Here is a 17,944-nt window from a genome sequence, read left to right as displayed (position 1 = left end):
ACACACAGACACACCATGTCTTAGGCCCTTGACAGCTCTCCATTTTAAATAGAGCAGGGAGTACATGAACTTTCCATACTCCCTAATGATCTCTTTCCCCCATCCTACCCCCAGCAACTAGAAGTTTGTTCTCTAAGTAAGTCTGTGAGTTTCTTTCTGAGAATGCAAAACATCCTTATTGCTGACATGAAGTAAGTTTTATGGGTTTGGATAGAAGATCCAACCAGTCACAACATTTTCTTAAGCCAAAGCCTAATCGAGATCAAAGCTCTAACTCTCTTCATTTCTATGAAGGCTGAGAGGTGAAAAAGCTGCAGAAGAAAAATTTGAAGGCAGCAGGGGGTGGTTTATGAAGTTTAAGGAAAAAAAACATCTCCATAACATAAAGTGCAGAGTGTAGTAACTAGACCTGATGTAGAAGCTGCTGCAAGTTTTCCAAAAGATTTAGCTAAGATAATCTATGGAGGTGGCTCCACTGAATCCGAGACTTCCAGTGTACACTAAATATCCATTTATTGGAGGAAGATGCCCACCAGGACTTTGATACCTGGAGAGGAGTAGTCAATGCCTGGCTTCAAAGATTCCAAGAACAGGCTGTTTCTCTTGATAAGGCCTAATGCAGCATATTACTGGAAGTTGATGGTTACTTACCACTTGGAAAATTCTAAGGCCCTTTAGAATTAGGCTGAATGTTCTGCCTGTGCTTCATAAATGAAACAATGAAGCCTGGATGACAGCATGTCTGTTTACAACATCGGTGGCCAAATATTCCAAGTCCACTGTTGAGATCTACTGCTCAGAAAGAAAGATTCCTTTCAAGTGTTACTGCTGATTGATAAAGCATCCAAGAATCCGATGGAGAAGTACAATGAGATTCATGTTCTTTTCATGGCTGCCAACATGACATCCATTCTGCAGCACATGGATCAAGGAGTAATTATAATGCTCAACTCACAGTATTTAGGAAATACATTATAGGCTATAGCTGCATAGCCAGTTATTCCTCTGTTGGATCTGGGCCACGGCAACTGAAAAATTTCTGCACTGAATTCATTTTTTAATAAAATGATATAGCCTTTAAAAAATCATTTAGTTGTTTAGTTTTTGGTTGCATTGGTCTTAATTGAGGCATGCAGTATCTTTGTCGGGTCTTGCAGGATCCTGATCGCAGCTCAGACTCTCTAAGTCGTGTTGCCTGGGCTCAGGAGTTGCAACACGTGTGCTTACTTGTTCAGTGACATGTGGGATCTGAGGTCTCTGAACAGGTAGTTCTCTGAACAGGTATCAAGCCATTATTCCTTACATTGCAAGGGGGTTCTTCTTCACTGGGCCACCAGGGACGTCCCTTTATAGTGGATTCATGATTATAGAGTCCCCTGAAAACACTGAATCAGGGGAATAGGTTGAAATATCAACACTAATGCGAGTTTGGGAGAAGGTGATTCCTGCCTTCACAGATGACTTTGAGGGGTTCAAGAATTCACTGGAGAAAGTAACTGCAGATGCAGTGGAAATAACTAGTAAGCTAGAGTTAGAAGTAGAGACTGAAGATGTGGCTGAATTGCTACAATTTCATCATGAAGCTGATATGAATGAGAGTTCATTTTCATTCTTATGCATGAGCAAAGAGAGTGGCTTCTTGAGACAGAACCTGCTCCAGAATGTCTACTGTCGTTAAAAACACTGGTAAAGGGCACTGCATGCTGCAGAGAAATCTGTGAAAGGAAGAGCCAAACGATGTGACAAATTTCACTGTTGTCTTCTTTTCAGAAATTACCCTGCCCACCCCAACCTTCAGCAACCACCACCCTGATCAGTCAGCAGCCACAGTCACTGAGACAAGACCCTCCACCAGCAAAACAATTTGGAGTCTTGAAGACACAGGTGATGCTCAAACTACTTTATTTTAGGAACACAGTGTTGTTAAACTCTGTATATTATTTATTTGGTCATAAATCTTTTGCACACTTAGACTTCGGACAGTGTCAACAAAACTATATACATAGTGGGAAATGAAAAATTTGTGTGATTCACTGTTATGATATTCAATTTATGGCCCTGGTCTGGATCCCAACCTGGAATATCTCTGAGGTTTTGCTGTATCTACATGGCTTTTCATGGCTGCGTCTACATGGCTTCACATTTTCTATCTGGAACTAACGTTGGGTTCGTGGTGTAGTAGGATGGACAACAAGCTACTGTTGAGATACAGTGAAATATACATCTCAAGACATGATTCAATTTTATTCCTACAAGCAAAGTAAGAAAACTCCTGTAAATGCATTTCCTGTACCACTTGATCATGATTTATTTAAAAGGCTGTCAGTTATATGAATATGTGAGGGTATCTCACCTTTTTTTTTTTTTGGTCAGATTGATTTTTCAGGATATGTTCAAAGTTTTCACAAGTTTATAGTTGTATGAAGACCAACATTACCTTCTAGAACTCACACCAAAAAAGATGAGCTTTTCACCATAGGGGATTGGAATGAAAAGTAGGAAGTCAATAGATTCCTGAATAACAGGCAAGTTTGGCCTTGGAATATAAAAAAAAGGTGGGCAAAGGCTATTTTGAGTTTTGCCAAGAGAACACACTAGTCATAGCAAAAACACTCTTCCAACAAATCAAGAGAAGACTCTACACCTGGACATCACCAGATGGTCAGTACTGAAATCAGACAGATTATATTCCTTGTCGTCAAAGGTGGAGAACCTCTATACAGTCAGCAAAAGCAAGACTGGGAACTGACTGAGGCTCAGATCATGAGCTCCTTATTGTAAAATTCAGACTTAAATTGAAGAAAGTAGGAAAAACCACTAGGCCATTCAGCTATGACCTAAATCAAATCTCTTCTATTATACAGTGGAAGTGACAAATAGCTTCAAGGGATTATATCTGGTACACAGAGCGCCTGAAGAACTATGGATGCAGGTTCATAACATTGTACAGAAGGTGCTGAGCGAACCGTCCCCAAGAAAATGAAATGCAAAAAGACAAAATGATTGTCTGAAGAGGCCTTAGAAATAGCTGCGAAAAGAAGAGATGTGAAAGGCAAAGGAGAAAAGGAAAGATCTATCCATCTGAATGCAGAATTCCCAAGAATAGCAAGGAGAGATAAGAAAGGCTTCCTAGATGATCAATGCAAATAGAGGAAAACAATAGAAAGGGAAAGACTAGAGATCTCTTCAAGAAAATTCAAGATATGAAGGGAACATTTCATGCAAAGATGGGCTCAATAAAGGACAGAAATGGTATGGACCTAAGAGAAGCAGAAGAGATGAAAAGGGGTGGCAAAAATAGACAGAAGAAATGCACAAAAAAGATCTTAGTGACCTGGAAAACCACGATGGTCTGGTCACTCATCTAGAGGCAGATATCTTGGAGTGTGAAGTCAAGTGGGCCTTAGGAAGAATGACTAAGAACATAGCTAGTGGAGGTGATGGAATTCTAGCTGAGCAATTTAAAATCCTAAATGATGATGCTTTTAAAATGCTGGACTCAATATGCCAGCATATTTGGAAATCTCCACAATGGTCACAGGACTGGAAAAGGTTGGTTTTCATTCCAATACCAAAGAATGTTCAAACTCTCATACCAGGACATTTCACATGCGAGCAAGGTCATGCTCAAAATCCTTCAAGCTAGGCCTCAGCAGTACGTGGACTGAGAACTTCCCAATGTACACGCTAGATTTACAAAAGACAGAGGAAGCAGAGATCAAATTGCCAACATCCACTGGGTCACAGAAGTAAGGGAATTCCAGAAAAACATCTACTTCTTCTTCATTGATTACACTAGAGCCTTTGACTGTGTGGATCACAGCAAACTGTGGAAAATTCTTAAAGAGATGGGACTACTCAACCACCTTACCTGTCTCCTGAGAAGCCTGTGTGCAGGACAAGAAGCAATAGTAGAACTGGACATGGAACAATGGAGTGGTTCAAATTGGGAGAGGAGTACGTCAAGGCTGTATGTTGTCACTCTGCTTATTTAACTTCTATGCAGAGTACATCATGTGAAATGCTGGGCTGGATGACTCCCAAGCTGGAATCAAGATTGCAGGGAGAAATATCAACAACCTCAGAAGTGCAGATGATACCACCCAAATGCCAAAAAGCAAAGAAGATCTAAAGAGCCTCTTAGGGAAGGTGAAGGAGGAGAGTGAAAACACTAGCCTAAAACTGAACATTCTAAAAACTAAGATTTTTGGCATCTGGGGCCATCCCTTCATGGCAATAATATGGGAAAAATTGGAAACACAGGCAGATTTTATTTTCTTGGGCTCCAAAATCACTGTGGAAGGTGACTACAGCTCAAGATGTTTGCTCCTTGGTAGAAAAGCTAAAGAAAAGAAAGAAATTTACAGTGGCCTCTACATGTCTGAGTGAGAGTAAGAATCACACATCTTTCACTTTAAATCCAAGGGTAGAAATAGTTAAGCTTTTGAAAAAGACATGTCAAAAGCCAAGACAGGCCAGAAGCCAGGACTTTCCCACGAAACAGTTGGTCAAGTTGTGAAAGCAAAGGAAAAGTACCCAAAGGAAATCAAAAGTGGTCCTCCAGTGAACACATGCGTGATAAGAAAGCAAACCTGACCATCAAAGTCAAGTGGTAAAATTGGTTTGAGAAGAAAAAAGAAAGATGCTGAGTAGAATGTGCAACTCAAAGACATCACTTTGCCAATAAAGGTCCATCCTGTCAAAGCTATGGATTTTCCAGGAGTCATGCACATATGTGAGAGTCAGACCATAAAGAAGGTTGAGCCCTGAATAAATGATGATTTTGAAATATGGTGCTAGTTAGGACTCTTGAGAGTCCCTTGGACTGCAAGGAGATCAAACCAGTCCATCCTAAAGGAAATCAACCCTGAATATTCATTGGAAGACTGATGCTGAAGATGAAACTCCAATACTTTGCCTCCCTGATGTGAAGAGCCAAGTCATTGGAAAAGACCCTGATACTGGGAAAGACTGAGGGCAGGAGGAGAATAGGGCAACAGAGGATGAGATGGTTGGATGGCATCAGCGACTCAATGGATGTGAGTTTGAGCAAACTCCGGAGATAGTGAGAGACAAGGAAGCCTGATGTGCTGCATTTCATGGGGTCACAGAGTTTGACATGATCTAGCGACCGAACAACAATTCACCATATGTGAACAGCTCAATCAGTGGCCAAAAAGGTACAATTTATCTTCTTTATTTGTAGTAATTCATTATCTATTCTGAATATGATCCTCTGTCAATGGGGAAATAAACCTACTTTTCAAAACAGACATAGTTTGTGCTGTGAAGTCTGGCTTCTCCTTGGAGAGAGGGAGGCATACATGAACACAGCAGGGTCACTACTGAGCATGCAGATCTTGATGAAAAAAAAACAAAAAAGATTTCATTGCACAAGTTCCAGAATATGACTTTGAATCCAGGTATCATGATTGGGATCGACAGCTAGACTGCATGTTACTTTAAGAGCGTTCTTTTTATTCTCTCCTTCTACAATAAATGTAGCTGAATCATCAGTTGTATTTAATCCCGTAAGGTGGAAAAAGGGTGAAATGTCCCAAGTTCCCTCCTTGATTAGAAAAAGAAACTTGAAGTATTTATGTCTTTTGCAATAGTGAGATACTGACTTAAATATTCATATTAGGAAATAAAATCACTAAAAGAGACATTCAGACATAATATTTTGTTATGTGCAAAACAGTGAAGTTGTTTCTCTGAACACAGAAAGAATCCCTGAGTCCTGTAATAGCAGATGGTATTTTTCTCGCATTATCACCATTTGCAACAATGAGAATGCCATACAGAGAAGAGTCTGATGTTTCACAAACTAGAAGAAAACAGAAAGTGTCCTATTTGTGGAGATTTCTTGTTCAAGTAGCTGAATATTTCATTGCAGGGATTCCATCACTTAGCACCAAGAGAAAGCAGTAAAAGAAGTTGGGGGAATAAAAAGAGACTGAGGAGTCTGTTCCCCAGATGTGACAAGAGACACGAGACAGTGCAGCCACTTCTCATCACAATGGGAAGGCAGGCTCTGAACTCCTGGGTCTGACCTCCTGGCTCTAAAGCGAACAGCAGGAGAACAAAGACGGCCAAGCAAAGACTGAGTCCTGAGGCTGAAGAGCACCTGTCGGGCTTCCTGGGAGCACCATCTCCTGAAGAAAAGAAAGAGGCCTTGGTCCAGGAGCCTGAGGAAATCCTGTCCCTTTCCTGGGGCTGCCCCTCCCCAGCCCCCCTCCAGCCCCGCCCTCACTGAGGGGCTCCTATGTTCCCCACCCCCACTCTGGGCCCAGCAGCTTCTTGTCCCCTCCTCCTTCCTTCCTGCATCACAGAGTCACCCCAGGCCCTGACACCCCCTGCTCAGGCTCAAGACTGGAGCCAGTGAGGAATCAATCTGCTCCTTTTACTCAGGTCCGGATCCTCCCCGAGGGGGGCCTAAAGGACCAGGGAGCAGGTCCCTGGAGGAGGGGCCTTGCTTCCTGACAGCCCTGGGGGGCTGCAGGCAAACCTCCTTCCTTCCCTCCCCTCCAGCCTCTGAGCCAGCAGCAAACACAGCTCTCAGGACCAGGGTCCCTGCCCCCCATCTCTTCCTGGTCCCGCCCAGCTGGGCGCCTCCACCCCAGCTCAGGCCCACCATCCCCAGGACCTCTGCTCAAGGCAGGGCCGCTCAGTGATGGAGGCTCTGGGTCCCCAGGAGGCTGGTGACGAGCAGGCCACAGGCTGAGTCAGAACTGCTGCTGCCCCAGGAGCACAGGCCTGGCCTCGCCCCTTCCCACAGTCTCTGCTGTGGGGCTCCTGCCTTGCCTGCTTGGCCCAAGCCACTTCCGGTGAGAACAGGCCTTTGGAGTTGGGTCTGCAAAGGCCTTCCCACCCCTTCCTCCTGGGACGAGAGCCCGGCCCCTCTCATCTTGGCCCCTGGGTGGGTCCCCTCCCCGCTGACACGTCATGTGGAGCCCCCATGCTGCTCTCAGCCCCGGGAGTCCTGCCCTCGCCCTGAGCGCCTGCTGATCTCACACCACCCAGCCTGGGCCCTGCCAGCCCACGGTCTGTGCTCAGTCAGGGGACGTGGCTAAACCCTTTCAGCATCAATAGGCCCTCAGCCTAGTAAGGCCCCTCCCTTTTCACAATGTCACCTGATAGTGATGACCTCTCAGACCTCAGGGCTGAGCTTGTCTGAGTTCTGCTCTCAGGTGATATGGGGTCTTATCCCCCTGCTCATTTCCATGATAAGGAGGTTCAGTGAGGGGCAGGGGTCGGCTGGGATTCACCTTCCCCATCCTCACACCAGGCCCTGTGTCCCTTCCTTCCCTCTGGATTCTGCCCTCAGTACCTGTTCCTGGAAAGGACTCAGCCCAGGAAGACAGTTATGATGAAACTGGTGAGGAGCACAGGGAGGATCCAGGCTTTGGACTTGATGGCTGTGGCCCTGGGCTGGACTGCAGAGGGGCCCGTGGTCGGTGATGCTGCAAGGAGAGTAAGAGGAACCCCTTGTGCAGACCCCAAACTCGGCAGATGCCTCCTTGCCCCCCTGACTCAGGTACCCCTACTGTGCAGACAGTTTACACCCATCACATAGAGGCCTCTGTGATAGATCCTCAGGTGAGATGGGGGGAAGGGAGGAGCCCAGTCCTCACGGGGCTCTGACAGCTAATGGGGAAGCAAGGTTTCCAACACAGCCACTCAGTCCTGCTGTGACTCAGAGACGGTGACATGAGGATGGAGTCCTCAGGAGCTGACAGCAGAGGTGGTATTGACAGATTTCCAGAAGGAAGATTGGTGACATTTAAAAGAAGATTCTGGAAAGAGGATACAGTGAGAAATAAATCCCAGAAATCAAAAAGATGTCTACAGGTTTGGCATCAGCAAAAATCCATGTTCAGTCGCAGAAAGGCCTGTGCTGTGAGGAAAGACGTCAGGAGGTGGAAGAAGAAGGAGGATGACAGAGCATCCCCAGGTTATTGTTCTCCCAGGACAATTCACCTCTGACAGATCAGTATCTCAAACACACACACAACACAGGGTCCATGTCACCACGAGGGGACTGTCACTTTCTCCTCCCTTCTCACTTACCCGAGGTCTTCAAAATTTTCTCCCAGCACCCCATGAAAGCCTGAAGCCAGGCCCCACAGTCTCCCATGGAGATCTTCTCCAGGAAGTTGGTCACATCTCTGTCATTCTCCCACTTCTCTTTCATCCATCTGCCTCCAGGGTGATCCACTCTCCAGTGTCCATTCTCCGAATCAAAGTGGAGGCTCATTAGTCCATTCAAGCCAAACTGCCAGGATCCACTGATGTGTCTGTCATCCTCACAGCGACATGTCATCAGGGCCTGCAGGGTGAGAGGGTCTGCTCTCACCATGGGAAAGAAAGAGCTCAGCCTCTGGGCTTGACAGATTCTTTGCCCCACCTGGGTCCACCTCCCCTGTGTCCACGTCCCCTGGGCCCAGCTGATCTGGCCCTGGTCTCTCATGCAACACTTGCTCTTTCCACTGGACGACTAGGGAAGGACCGACATCCAACTGCATTTTAAGCCCCGATCTGCCCCTCCTGTACTTGGACTCTCTAACTTACCCGTGACCGTGGGTTTCTCCAGTGTAAAGACACGCAGATGGTCCCTGATGTCTCTGAGAGTTTCGATCTGTGTTTCCCAGGACTTCATGGTTTTCACTTCTTCTCCCAATGGACTAGTGAATATGATCTTAGCATGACCACAATCATAGGACAGAAAAACCTCTCTGTCCACATCACCTTCAACGTTACACCACAGCTGTCCAGGTCTGGACTGAGGATCGATGGTGAAGTTATAGGACAGAGAGTGAGCGTCTGTGAAGGCAAATGACAGAGAGGGTGAGGGTGGGAGAAGAAGACCCGTAGGCCTCCTCCCCCAGGGTTGTGGCAGCAGAGGAAGGCTGCGGGCTGGGCTGACAGAGCAGGACCCCCGCCTGCCCCCGACCCTCACCAGGCACGACTGAGGAAGGCGACGAAGCCTCAGGCAGGCAAGAAACCCCACAGCCCTGGATACGCCCCATTTCCACTCTGCTCACAGCTACCCAGGTGGCACTACCCAACAAATATGTTTCCCAGGGATGGGCCAGGCTGGTTCAGAAGGAAAGGCCCAAACTCAGAGGATGTCAGGTTCTCTCTGAGTGTCCTGTGGGAGATGCAGAGGGTAAGGGGGCTGTTCCTGAGGAAGCGGATCACAGCCAGTGGGGGTGTGGGTGGGGAGGATGAGCACAGAACCCAAAGCTGGAGAAGGGAGAGTTTATAACTACAGGTCACTGGGCTTAGCAAGGCTGGGGAGATGTGGTGATCTCCCACTAGGATGGGTCTTGGAAGCCTGGAGAAAGGCCTGGCCCACATGGCATGAAAGAGAAAGTCCAGAACTTCCGAGGCAGGTGGTAGAGGAGGGGATCCAAGGCTCAGAGAAGTGACTCTGCAGGGCGGACACGGTGTGAATGGGCAGGAAGATGTGCAGTCCACCAGCTCCATGGGAAAGCCTGATGGACTCTATGGAGCCCGAGAGGAAAGCGTGGATGAGAAGCATCTGCAATAGCTCAAGGTTGACTTTTGCAGAAGATCAGGGATGGTGTTAGGACATGATGTTCCTGTGGGCTTCCATCAGGAACAGCGATGGAAGTTGTGGAAAAATCAGATTCCAGGTGGGGGTGTGCTAGGTCAGCAGAAAGTAGGTGCAGGGGTCAAAGTGATTAGAGAGTCTCAATGCCAGCCAGGGCCTGACTGCAGAGAATATGATGCTGGCTCATAGCACAGGGCGATCCTAAAGGCAAACAGATGGGCAGGAACCTAGATACAAACTGTACCATTGAAAGAATTAAAGAGAGACAGCACACAAGGCTGGATGATCAGTAAGCTAAAAGCAGCCATCCCTACAAAACATCTGATCCAGGCCCATTTTCCAGATCTGAGCCACTTCTCAGAAGGTATCACCAGAGAAAGAAGCCACGTTCTAAAGAGGAGGGCCCTATCATCACCACATCTAGTGCAAAAGTCCTTCCATTCTTTCCCAAAGAGCAACATGGTTATTTCCTGGCGTAAGTGAACCTGCAGAAGCAGAAACTACTCTCACACTCACACTGCACCTAGTGTGTTTCTAGTATCAGGCACAGGAACCAGAGCATCATCATTGCCCCCCAGTTGTTGAAGTGATGCTCTGACTTCTAGGCCATCAATGGACACTCCAGGTTCTGCTTACAGTGGTTGTCACTGGGTCCAGAGACCACACAGCGGTCATTTCACATTCCCTGGTCTTGTGACATGCATGGAGACCTGAGTAGCTAATAAATTATCGTGGGGTGAAGGCTACCATATTGGTGAATTCCAGATTCAGACCTCAGACCCTACCTCCCCACCCCCAATGGTACATGTACACAATATCCTGCAGGAAATACAGAGACAAGTAACCAAGCTACAACCTCTGGAGGGCTTCAGGGGTGTGGTCCCTTTCCTAGCTCCAGTTAATTACCACTGTGGCCATAGGTTTCCTGTAATGGTACATAAGAAATATTTTAGGCTTCGCAGACCCTAGGTCTCTGCTGCAATCTGCTGTCCCAATACAAAAGCAGTCACAATTGGTGAACGATGAGCACGGCTGGAGCTGCTTCCTGGGCAGATGACCCAGCAGAACCAGTGACATCAGAGGTATCTGTGGTCAGAAAGGTGCTACAAGCCATTTTCTACTTGAAGGCTCACAACACAGACCCCGAGTGTCCTGAAGTGAGGCCATGTCACTTGCCGTGGGGAAACTCACACCATTTAAACGTGGCTCCTGGTGTGGTCCTGGGGCCTGGCAGAGATGAGGTCTCTGATCATGGAATGTCAGAGTTGCCCATCGTGATGTGGGCTCACCAACCCCTAATCATTAGTTCAGTGAGGCCAGCCATCATAGGATAGAAGTAGTTATGTGTTTTGGCATAACCAGGGCCACAGGGAACAAATAAGACCCACCAGCAGCTGGCCTAGATGTGACACTAGAGTCGTTATGTGGCCACTATCCTCTGCTCACACCTGTGGCTTCCCCTAGGGCACTTTGGACCAAGGTAGCTACTCTGCAGCAAAGCAGAGGGGGCATTAGCCCATAACTGCTGGACGGTTTTTACTTTCCTAAGAAAAAGTACTGCATGTTGAAGACAAATCATTCCCAAAACTAGTGAAAGAAAGCAAAACTTTAAAGGTGAATCACGTGCATTGTCTTTAGAAATTAAGAAAATAAAAGGCAGTTGGTAGCAAGATTGTTAGTTCAAATATGTGTGTTTAAACAATTTTTAAACTATTTTGTAAGAATATACCTATACCTCAAAGGCAACTATGTGTAAAAAATTTACACAAACATTTTCAGTTCAAGCTAATAAAAGTGAGATTGAGAAAGCATTCCACACCAGTAAGTCTGTCTTAGAAAGTTCAGATGCTAAAGCATTCCTAAAGCTCAGTATTCTGAAAGACAAATCTGCTTCTCTGGTACTGGGTGATGCATATGACTGGCTGGCTCTAAGTGGGCCTCAACAGCCACCTTCCTCCTGACGCTGGGGGACTGTGAGAGGAGAGTCAGACACCGGCCCCCAGGGCTGCACGGACCTCTGTGAGACCCCAGGCCCTTTGCTAGAACTGCACCTCTCCTCTTGATCGAAGGCCCAGCACAAGCCATCACATAAATGGTTCATCAGGACAGTTGACAGGCGGGGCTATTTGGCAACCCTCTTTCAGGTACTCAGCCACATCAAACGGGTAGATGTCCACTTAGGGTGTTTGGCCAGAGTCATAAACCCCTGGGCTCTTTAATAGCAGCATGCTGACTTCTTAGCTGTGGCATGCAGGATCCAGTTCCCCCACAGGGATGGAACCTAGGCCCCTGCATTGGGAGTGTGGAGTCTTAGCCACTGGATCACCAGGGAAGGCTGGAGAACTCATTGTTAACCAGACTTTCAAAAGCCATCCATCGATCCAGTGTTTTTGCTGTTCCTCAGACAGTGAGAGTCCATGGGGAACAAAACTCTGGAGAGGGACTAGCTTTGCCCTTAACTTGAAGTTGATCAATGACAGAGCTCCTAGGAGCCAGGTCTTTGTGGAGGACTTCCTTCTGACCAGGGAGCTCATTCCACAGGCAATCTGAGCAGCCATGTGAACTAACTTTTGTTGAGAAGCTGCCTGCGGACTACTGGCCTCTACATATTTGCACTGTCATAAAAATAATTTAAGATCCCCCAAGTTCATGTAAGGCAATCCACCATGGGCTTTTCCCCTTCTTCTGTTCACACATGGGTAATAGGAAGATTTCTGTGATGAAGATCTTGTAGCTTACAACTTTCAGGGAGCATCATTGTCACCTGAATTTCAGAAGCTTGATCTCTAACTGTTTTAGAAAAGTTTGTTGCTCTTTATCTGGATCTTTTTCATCTACATAAACCCCATGGAAAGTACACCAAAAGGTACCTTCTTAGAGTACATCTTTTGAGTTCCTCTCCCTGGTTAGATACTTTGATATCATTCACTTAGCTTTGGCCTCCAAAAGAGTGATGCTTCTCAAGTCCTACTCCTCTACCCACAAGGGAGGATAACTGGAGATGGGGGCTGTATTGTTGGGTGTGTTCCCTCTCACACACTGAGGCATCTGGGAAGGACTGGGACTGAGACAGCCCTTGGGAACTACTGCTGGCGCTGATGCTATCTTCCAGTTCAATCCGTTTCATACTGTGAAGATGCAAAACAGCTAATACTAGTACTACAAGAAATATAAGTGGACAGAAAATCCCTAGGCTGATATAAAACACACGAGTAGACACGGCTGGAGCTACATGTACAGGATCATAAATGGGCTCCTCTGCTGGTCGTTTTGTCCAAGGGTGAAGTTTTACTTCCTCAATTTCTGGATGGAAACTTTTCCTTCGTTTCAACTCTAAGACTGTGAAGCTTTTTGAAGTTACTGTCAAGTTGAGCTGCATTTAGTATCATAACTTCAGAATCTACTTTGCCAGGACAGGACAGCTCGAGCCCAAACACTGATACAGTGCGTGGGAGTTCCGGGGGCAGGGGGCGCCGGGGCGGCAGGCAGCCTAGCGGACCCGAGCGGTACCGGGGGCGGCCTTTCGGATGCGCGTCCCCGGGAGACCCGCCCGCACATCCGTCCGCTCGGAGCTCCCGCCTCCACCGCCCAGGAGAATCTCGGTCACTCGCCGCCGCCCACCCCCGCCTGAGCCCCGGACGGCCGCGGAGCTCTCCTCGCCCGGCCGCCCTGCAGGTGTTAACTGATCGGTGATAAAGAGCGCTGGTCCTTCAAGGGCCGACAGCAGTAGGGTCCAGAAGGGGCTCTGCGCGCAGATCGCGGGCTGGTGCTTTTCGGGGCGGCTCTAGGTCCCTTCCCGCCGGGAGGCAGACGGGTCCCAGCCCGCCGGGCTCCAGATCTCCCACTTCCCAAGGGGCGGGCTGGGCCCTGAGGGGCCTCAACAGCATTCCCTGTAGCGTCCTGGCCCCCTCTTCTCCTAGCGTCACCTCCCAAACTCCCCGCATTACTGCTTCACCCAAGGCACCGCTGTTCTGCCCGGGAGAGCCGGCAAGTAGCCCGTGGGAGCCACCGAGGCGCAAAGGGGCCAAGGGAAGGGAAAGAGGAGGCGGCCGCGGCGCCACCCCGCGAGGAGTTTCGCGAACCCCCGCGCCGTCACCGAATAATTCACCTAACTTCCACGCGCCCCGCCCCCCCCGCCCCCCCGCAGCTTCATCCCCGAGCTCACCGCCGGGCGTCCCGCTGAAGCAGACAATCAGAAGCAGGACCAGGAAGCCAAGGCGGGTCTCGGGGCCACCCATCTCTCCCTTCGCCACCTGGATCTCAGTTTTGCACGAGAGGAGGATGCCAGGTCAGCGCGGCGGATCCTTTCCTCGGAGGCACGTTCCGCACTTTTATGTGGCAGCCGTGGGAGGCCACGCCCCGGGGCCGGGCGGGCGTAGGCGTTACCCGGGTGAAACCACTCGCCGCCGCAAGGGCTGTTGCCGCCGCCTCTTCCCACTTGAGCTGTGCTTGGGCTGATAGCCAGAATCTTCTTAGTTAGATTATTTTGTCATTTTGGTCTCCCTAATTAATAGAAATTGATCAGAGGTCAGGGAAGAATCTCTTTCAAGAAGGTCATAGAGGGGAGAGCTCAGGGCTCCTCCTTCCCCACCTTCAGCTTGCCTTGAATGATCTTGGGCCTTTCCTCTGTACTGTTTCGTCAGGGTTTTCCACGCCCTGTTAGGAAAACCTGAAGGAGCTTTTCAGCCAACCCAGTTACTGTTTCCGGTGCCAGTTCAGGTGGCAAACTTAACTGATAATCGTCGTGTGTCCTGACCCTTCCACTGACCTGCCCTTCTCTCATCTCTCCCTCTCCTCGGGCTTCCTGAGTCCCAGAGACACAGCAGCGTTGAAATTAGGCCAGTTCATTACTCTGCAAGTTTGCTTCAGTCCCATTTGTTTATTTTTCCTTCAAAATGTCAATGCCAATGCATTTTGAAGAAGGATTCTGTATAATTCTACAGCTTGTTTGCCCCTCCTTTTTTTTTTTTTTTGTATAATTGTACAAACTTTGAAAATTACATAGGTTATAATGATCCAGCATTATTTGTCATTCAAAAAAAAAAAAAAAATAACCAACTTTCTCTTGGTCCCAGCAACCATTCAGGGGAAATTAAAGTTCCTGAAAGAAGGCCAATTCCAGATGGATTCTACTCTGGTAGAATCAGAAAACAAAAAGATGAGCAAAAGCAATAAATAAATGGGTCCTTATCAAGCTTACATACTTTTGCACAGCTAGGAAACCATAAACAAAACAAAAAAGGCAAACTACAGAATGGAAGAAAAGATTTGCAAATGATGTCACCCTTGCAGGTAACAAGGGCTTAATCTCCAAATATATGAAAAGCTCTTATAACTCAATAATAAAGACAGGGAACCCAATCAAAGAATGAGCAGAAGATCTAAGTAGACATTTCTCCAAAGAAGACTTACACATGGCCCAATGACATGTGAGAAGATGCTCAATATCAATATTTATTATTTTTAATTAATTAAAATTTTTATTGTGTATTGGAGTATATGGTTGATGAAAAGTGTGTTAGTTTCAGGTGTGCAGCAAAGTGATTCAATTACACACATACATGTAGCTATTTTGTTTACAAATTCTTTTCCCATTTATGCTATTACAGAATATTGAGCAGATTGTCCTATGCCACAGAAATAAGTCTTTGTTGGTTATCTATTTTAAGTATAGTAGTTAGTATGTGTCAATCCTAACCTCTCAGTTTATCTCTCTCCATCACCTGTCACTTCTGGATATATGCCCAGGAGTGGGATTGCTGTATCATATGGTAGCTCTGAACCTGCCTGCAATGCAGGAGACCTGGGTTTAATCCCTGGGTCAGGAAGATCCCCTGGAGAAGGAAATGGCAACCCACTTCAGTATTCTTGCCTGGAGAATTCCATGGACAGAGTCTGGCGAGTAACAGTCCCCTGGGTGGCAAAAAGTTGGACAGGACTTAGTAACTGAATCACCACCACATGGTAGCCCTGTTTTTAGTTTTGAAAGGAATCTCCATACCTTTCTCCATTGTGTGTGTATCAATTTACATTCCCACCAACAGTGTGGGAGGGTTCTCTTTTCTCCACAGTCTCTCCAGCCTTTATTGTTTGTTCAGTTCAGTTCAGTTCAGTTGCTCAGTCATGTACGAATTTTGTGACCCCATGGACTGCAGCACGCCAGGCTTCCCTGTCCATCACCAAGTCCCGGAGCATCCTCAAAGTCATAGACTTTTCAGTATGGCCATTCTGACCAGTGTGAGGTTCCTTGAAGGGGGAAGGAGAACAAATGTCAGAGAATGAGTAGTAAAGCTAACTCATCTCAGCCCCAGGATCCAGGGAACCTACTGGGCAACAAGGACAGACTTTGGGGACAGAGTGGGGTTGGTGCGCACAGGCCTCGCTGCAGAGGCTTCTCTTGTTCCAAAGCCCCGGTTCTGCTTCGCTTGGGCTTCCAAAGCACATGGTTTAGTCGTCCCGGGGCACAGTGGGATCTTCCCTGACCAGGGTCACACCTGTGTCCCCTTCACTGGCAGGCCAATTCCTATCACTGGCCCACCGGAAAGCCTCCGCCACATCTTCTTTACCCATTCATTTGTCGATTGTCATTTAAGTTGCTTTTATGGCATCTCAATAGCTCAGACTGTAAAGAATCTGCCTGCAATGCGGGAGACCTGGGTTCAATCCCTGTGTTGGGAAGCTCCCCTGGAGGAGGGCATGGCAACCCACTCCAGTATTCCTGCCTGCAGAATCCCATGGACAGAGGAGCCTGGTGGGTCACAGTCCATGGGGTCGCAAAGAGTTGAACACGACTCAGCTCCTAAGCACACACACATTCTCCTTCCCCTGATGGTATCCAGGCCCTGGTTCCCACCTCTGACCCTGGGCCCACAATTCTCCAGCTGAATGGCCTCAGGTTCTGAGTCCTTGTCCCATGTCTCCCCCAGGGTCTGGGTCTGTTCTGAGAAGGCCTTCAAGGCATTAATTCTCCTCCAAGAGAAGCAAAGGTTTGGGCCTGTTACTGTCATAATGAAGGAAAGTCTATTTCTCCAATGCCCCCGTGGAGCCTCCACCTCACATCAGGGCTGGAGTAACAATGAAATTGTAGCCAAGTTAAGTGTCTGTGAGAGAACTCAGGTGCTAGCTGGCATGGGGAGTGCTGACTCAGTCCTCATGTGCCCTGCAAAATTCGTCTGTTGCAACCTTGGCCCTGAATGTGATGGTATCGGAAGATGGGTGTGTGGGAAGTGATTGATATGTTCCGTTGAGTTCAGTTCAGTCTCTCAGTCATGTCCAACTCTTTGTGACCTTGTGGACTGAAGCACGCCAGGCTTCCCTTTCCATCACCAACTCCTGGAGCTTGGTCAAACTCATGTCCATTGAGTTGGTGATGCTTTTTAATGATCTCATCCTCTGTAGTCCCCTTCTCCTCCTGCCTTCAATCTTTCCCAGCATCAGAGTCTTTTCCAATGAGTCAGTTCTTCACATCAGGTGGCCAAAGTATTGAAACTTCAGCTTCAGCATCATTCCTTCCAAAGTATAATCAGGACTAATTTCTTTTAGGATTGACTGGTTTGACCTCCTTGCAGTCCAAGGGACTCTCAAGACTCTTCTCCAACACCACAGTTCAAAAGCATCAATTCTTCGCCCCTCAGCTTCCCACCTGAGCTTCTGGACAGACCTGGGAACACCTGCGATGAGAGGTAAGAGATGATGGAAGGTGCGGAGAAGGGCAAGGTGGGAGGAAGGAATTGGGGGACAGTGAGGGGTCTGGGCCTGGAGACGTGGGAGGGGCTCAGTGGAGAGGGGTGGGTCTCCTCCCCCACTGGTTGTGCCCCCCACAGGAGTCCCTCCTCCTGAGTTTAGTAGGCAGGAGGGGATTGAAGGGAATCCTAGTCCTCAGAGGCTCCAAAGTGAAAGTCACTCAGTCGTGTCCAACTATACAGTCCATGGAATTCTCCAGGCCAGAATACTGGACTGGGTAGCCTTTCCCTTCTCCAGGTGATCGTCCCAATCGAGGAATCAAATCCAGGTCTCCCACATTGCAGGTGGATTCTTTACCAGCTGAGCCACCAGGGAAGCCCAAGAATACTGGAGTGGGTAGCCTTTCCCTCGGAGAAGGCAATGGCACCCCACTCCAGCACTCTTGCCTGGAAAATCCCGTGGATGGAGGAGCCTAGTAGGCTTCGGTCCATGGGGTCGCTGAGAGTTGGACACGACTGAGCAAATTCATTTTCACTTTTCACTTTCACACATTGGAGAAGGAAATGGCAACCCACTCCAGTGTTCTTGCCTGGAGAATCCCAGGGATGGGGGAGCCTGCCGTCTATGGTGGGCTGCCATCTATGGTGGGCTGCCGTCTATGGGATCACACGGAGTCGGACAGAA

At 48.0% G+C, this 17,944-nt stretch overlaps 1 protein-coding gene and 1 pseudogene across 1 annotated transcript; both read right to left on the bottom strand.

Annotated features, from left to right (window-relative positions):
- Nucleotides 1-1,895: 1,895 nt before the first annotated feature.
- On the bottom strand, nucleotides 1,896-13,951 carry LOC133046992 (UL16-binding protein 1-like). The gene is made up of 5 exons (XM_061130031.1): nucleotides 13,743-13,951; nucleotides 8,572-8,823; nucleotides 8,071-8,346; nucleotides 7,331-7,463; nucleotides 1,896-6,155 (listed from the first exon to the last, which is right to left on the bottom strand). The coding sequence occupies exons 1-4, from the start codon at nucleotides 13,813-13,815 to the stop codon at nucleotides 7,348-7,350; spliced, it is 717 nt and encodes a 238-aa protein (XP_060986014.1). The 5' UTR covers nucleotides 13,816-13,951; the 3' UTR covers nucleotides 1,896-6,155; nucleotides 7,331-7,347.
- LOC133047037 (tyrosine-protein kinase RYK-like) lies at nucleotides 11,662-13,521 on the bottom strand (annotated as a pseudogene).
- Nucleotides 13,952-17,944: the final 3,993 nt, after the last annotated feature.

This window comes from Dama dama, chromosome 26, assembly GCF_033118175.1.
Source record: "Dama dama isolate Ldn47 chromosome 26, ASM3311817v1, whole genome shotgun sequence".
NCBI lineage: Eukaryota > Metazoa > Chordata > Mammalia > Artiodactyla > Cervidae > Dama > Dama dama.
This window is presented reverse-complemented; position numbering and strand designations above follow the sequence as displayed.

What these genes read in the sequence shown, in the direction of transcription:
- LOC133046992 (XM_061130031.1), bottom strand. Translation starts at nt 13,815, where the DNA reads ATGGGTGGCCCCGAGACCCGCCTTGGCTTCCTGGTCCTGCTTCTGATT. An exon ending in CTTCAGCGGGACGCCCGGCG is followed by an intron (nt 8,824 to 13,742) that starts GTGAGCTCGGGG and finishes TTGCCTTCACAG; the next exon opens with ACGCTCACTCTCTGTCCTAT. An exon ending in GAAAATTTTGAAGACCTCGG is followed by an intron (nt 7,464 to 8,070) that starts GTAAGTGAGAAG and finishes CTCTCCTTGCAG; the next exon opens with CATCACCGACCACGGGCCCC.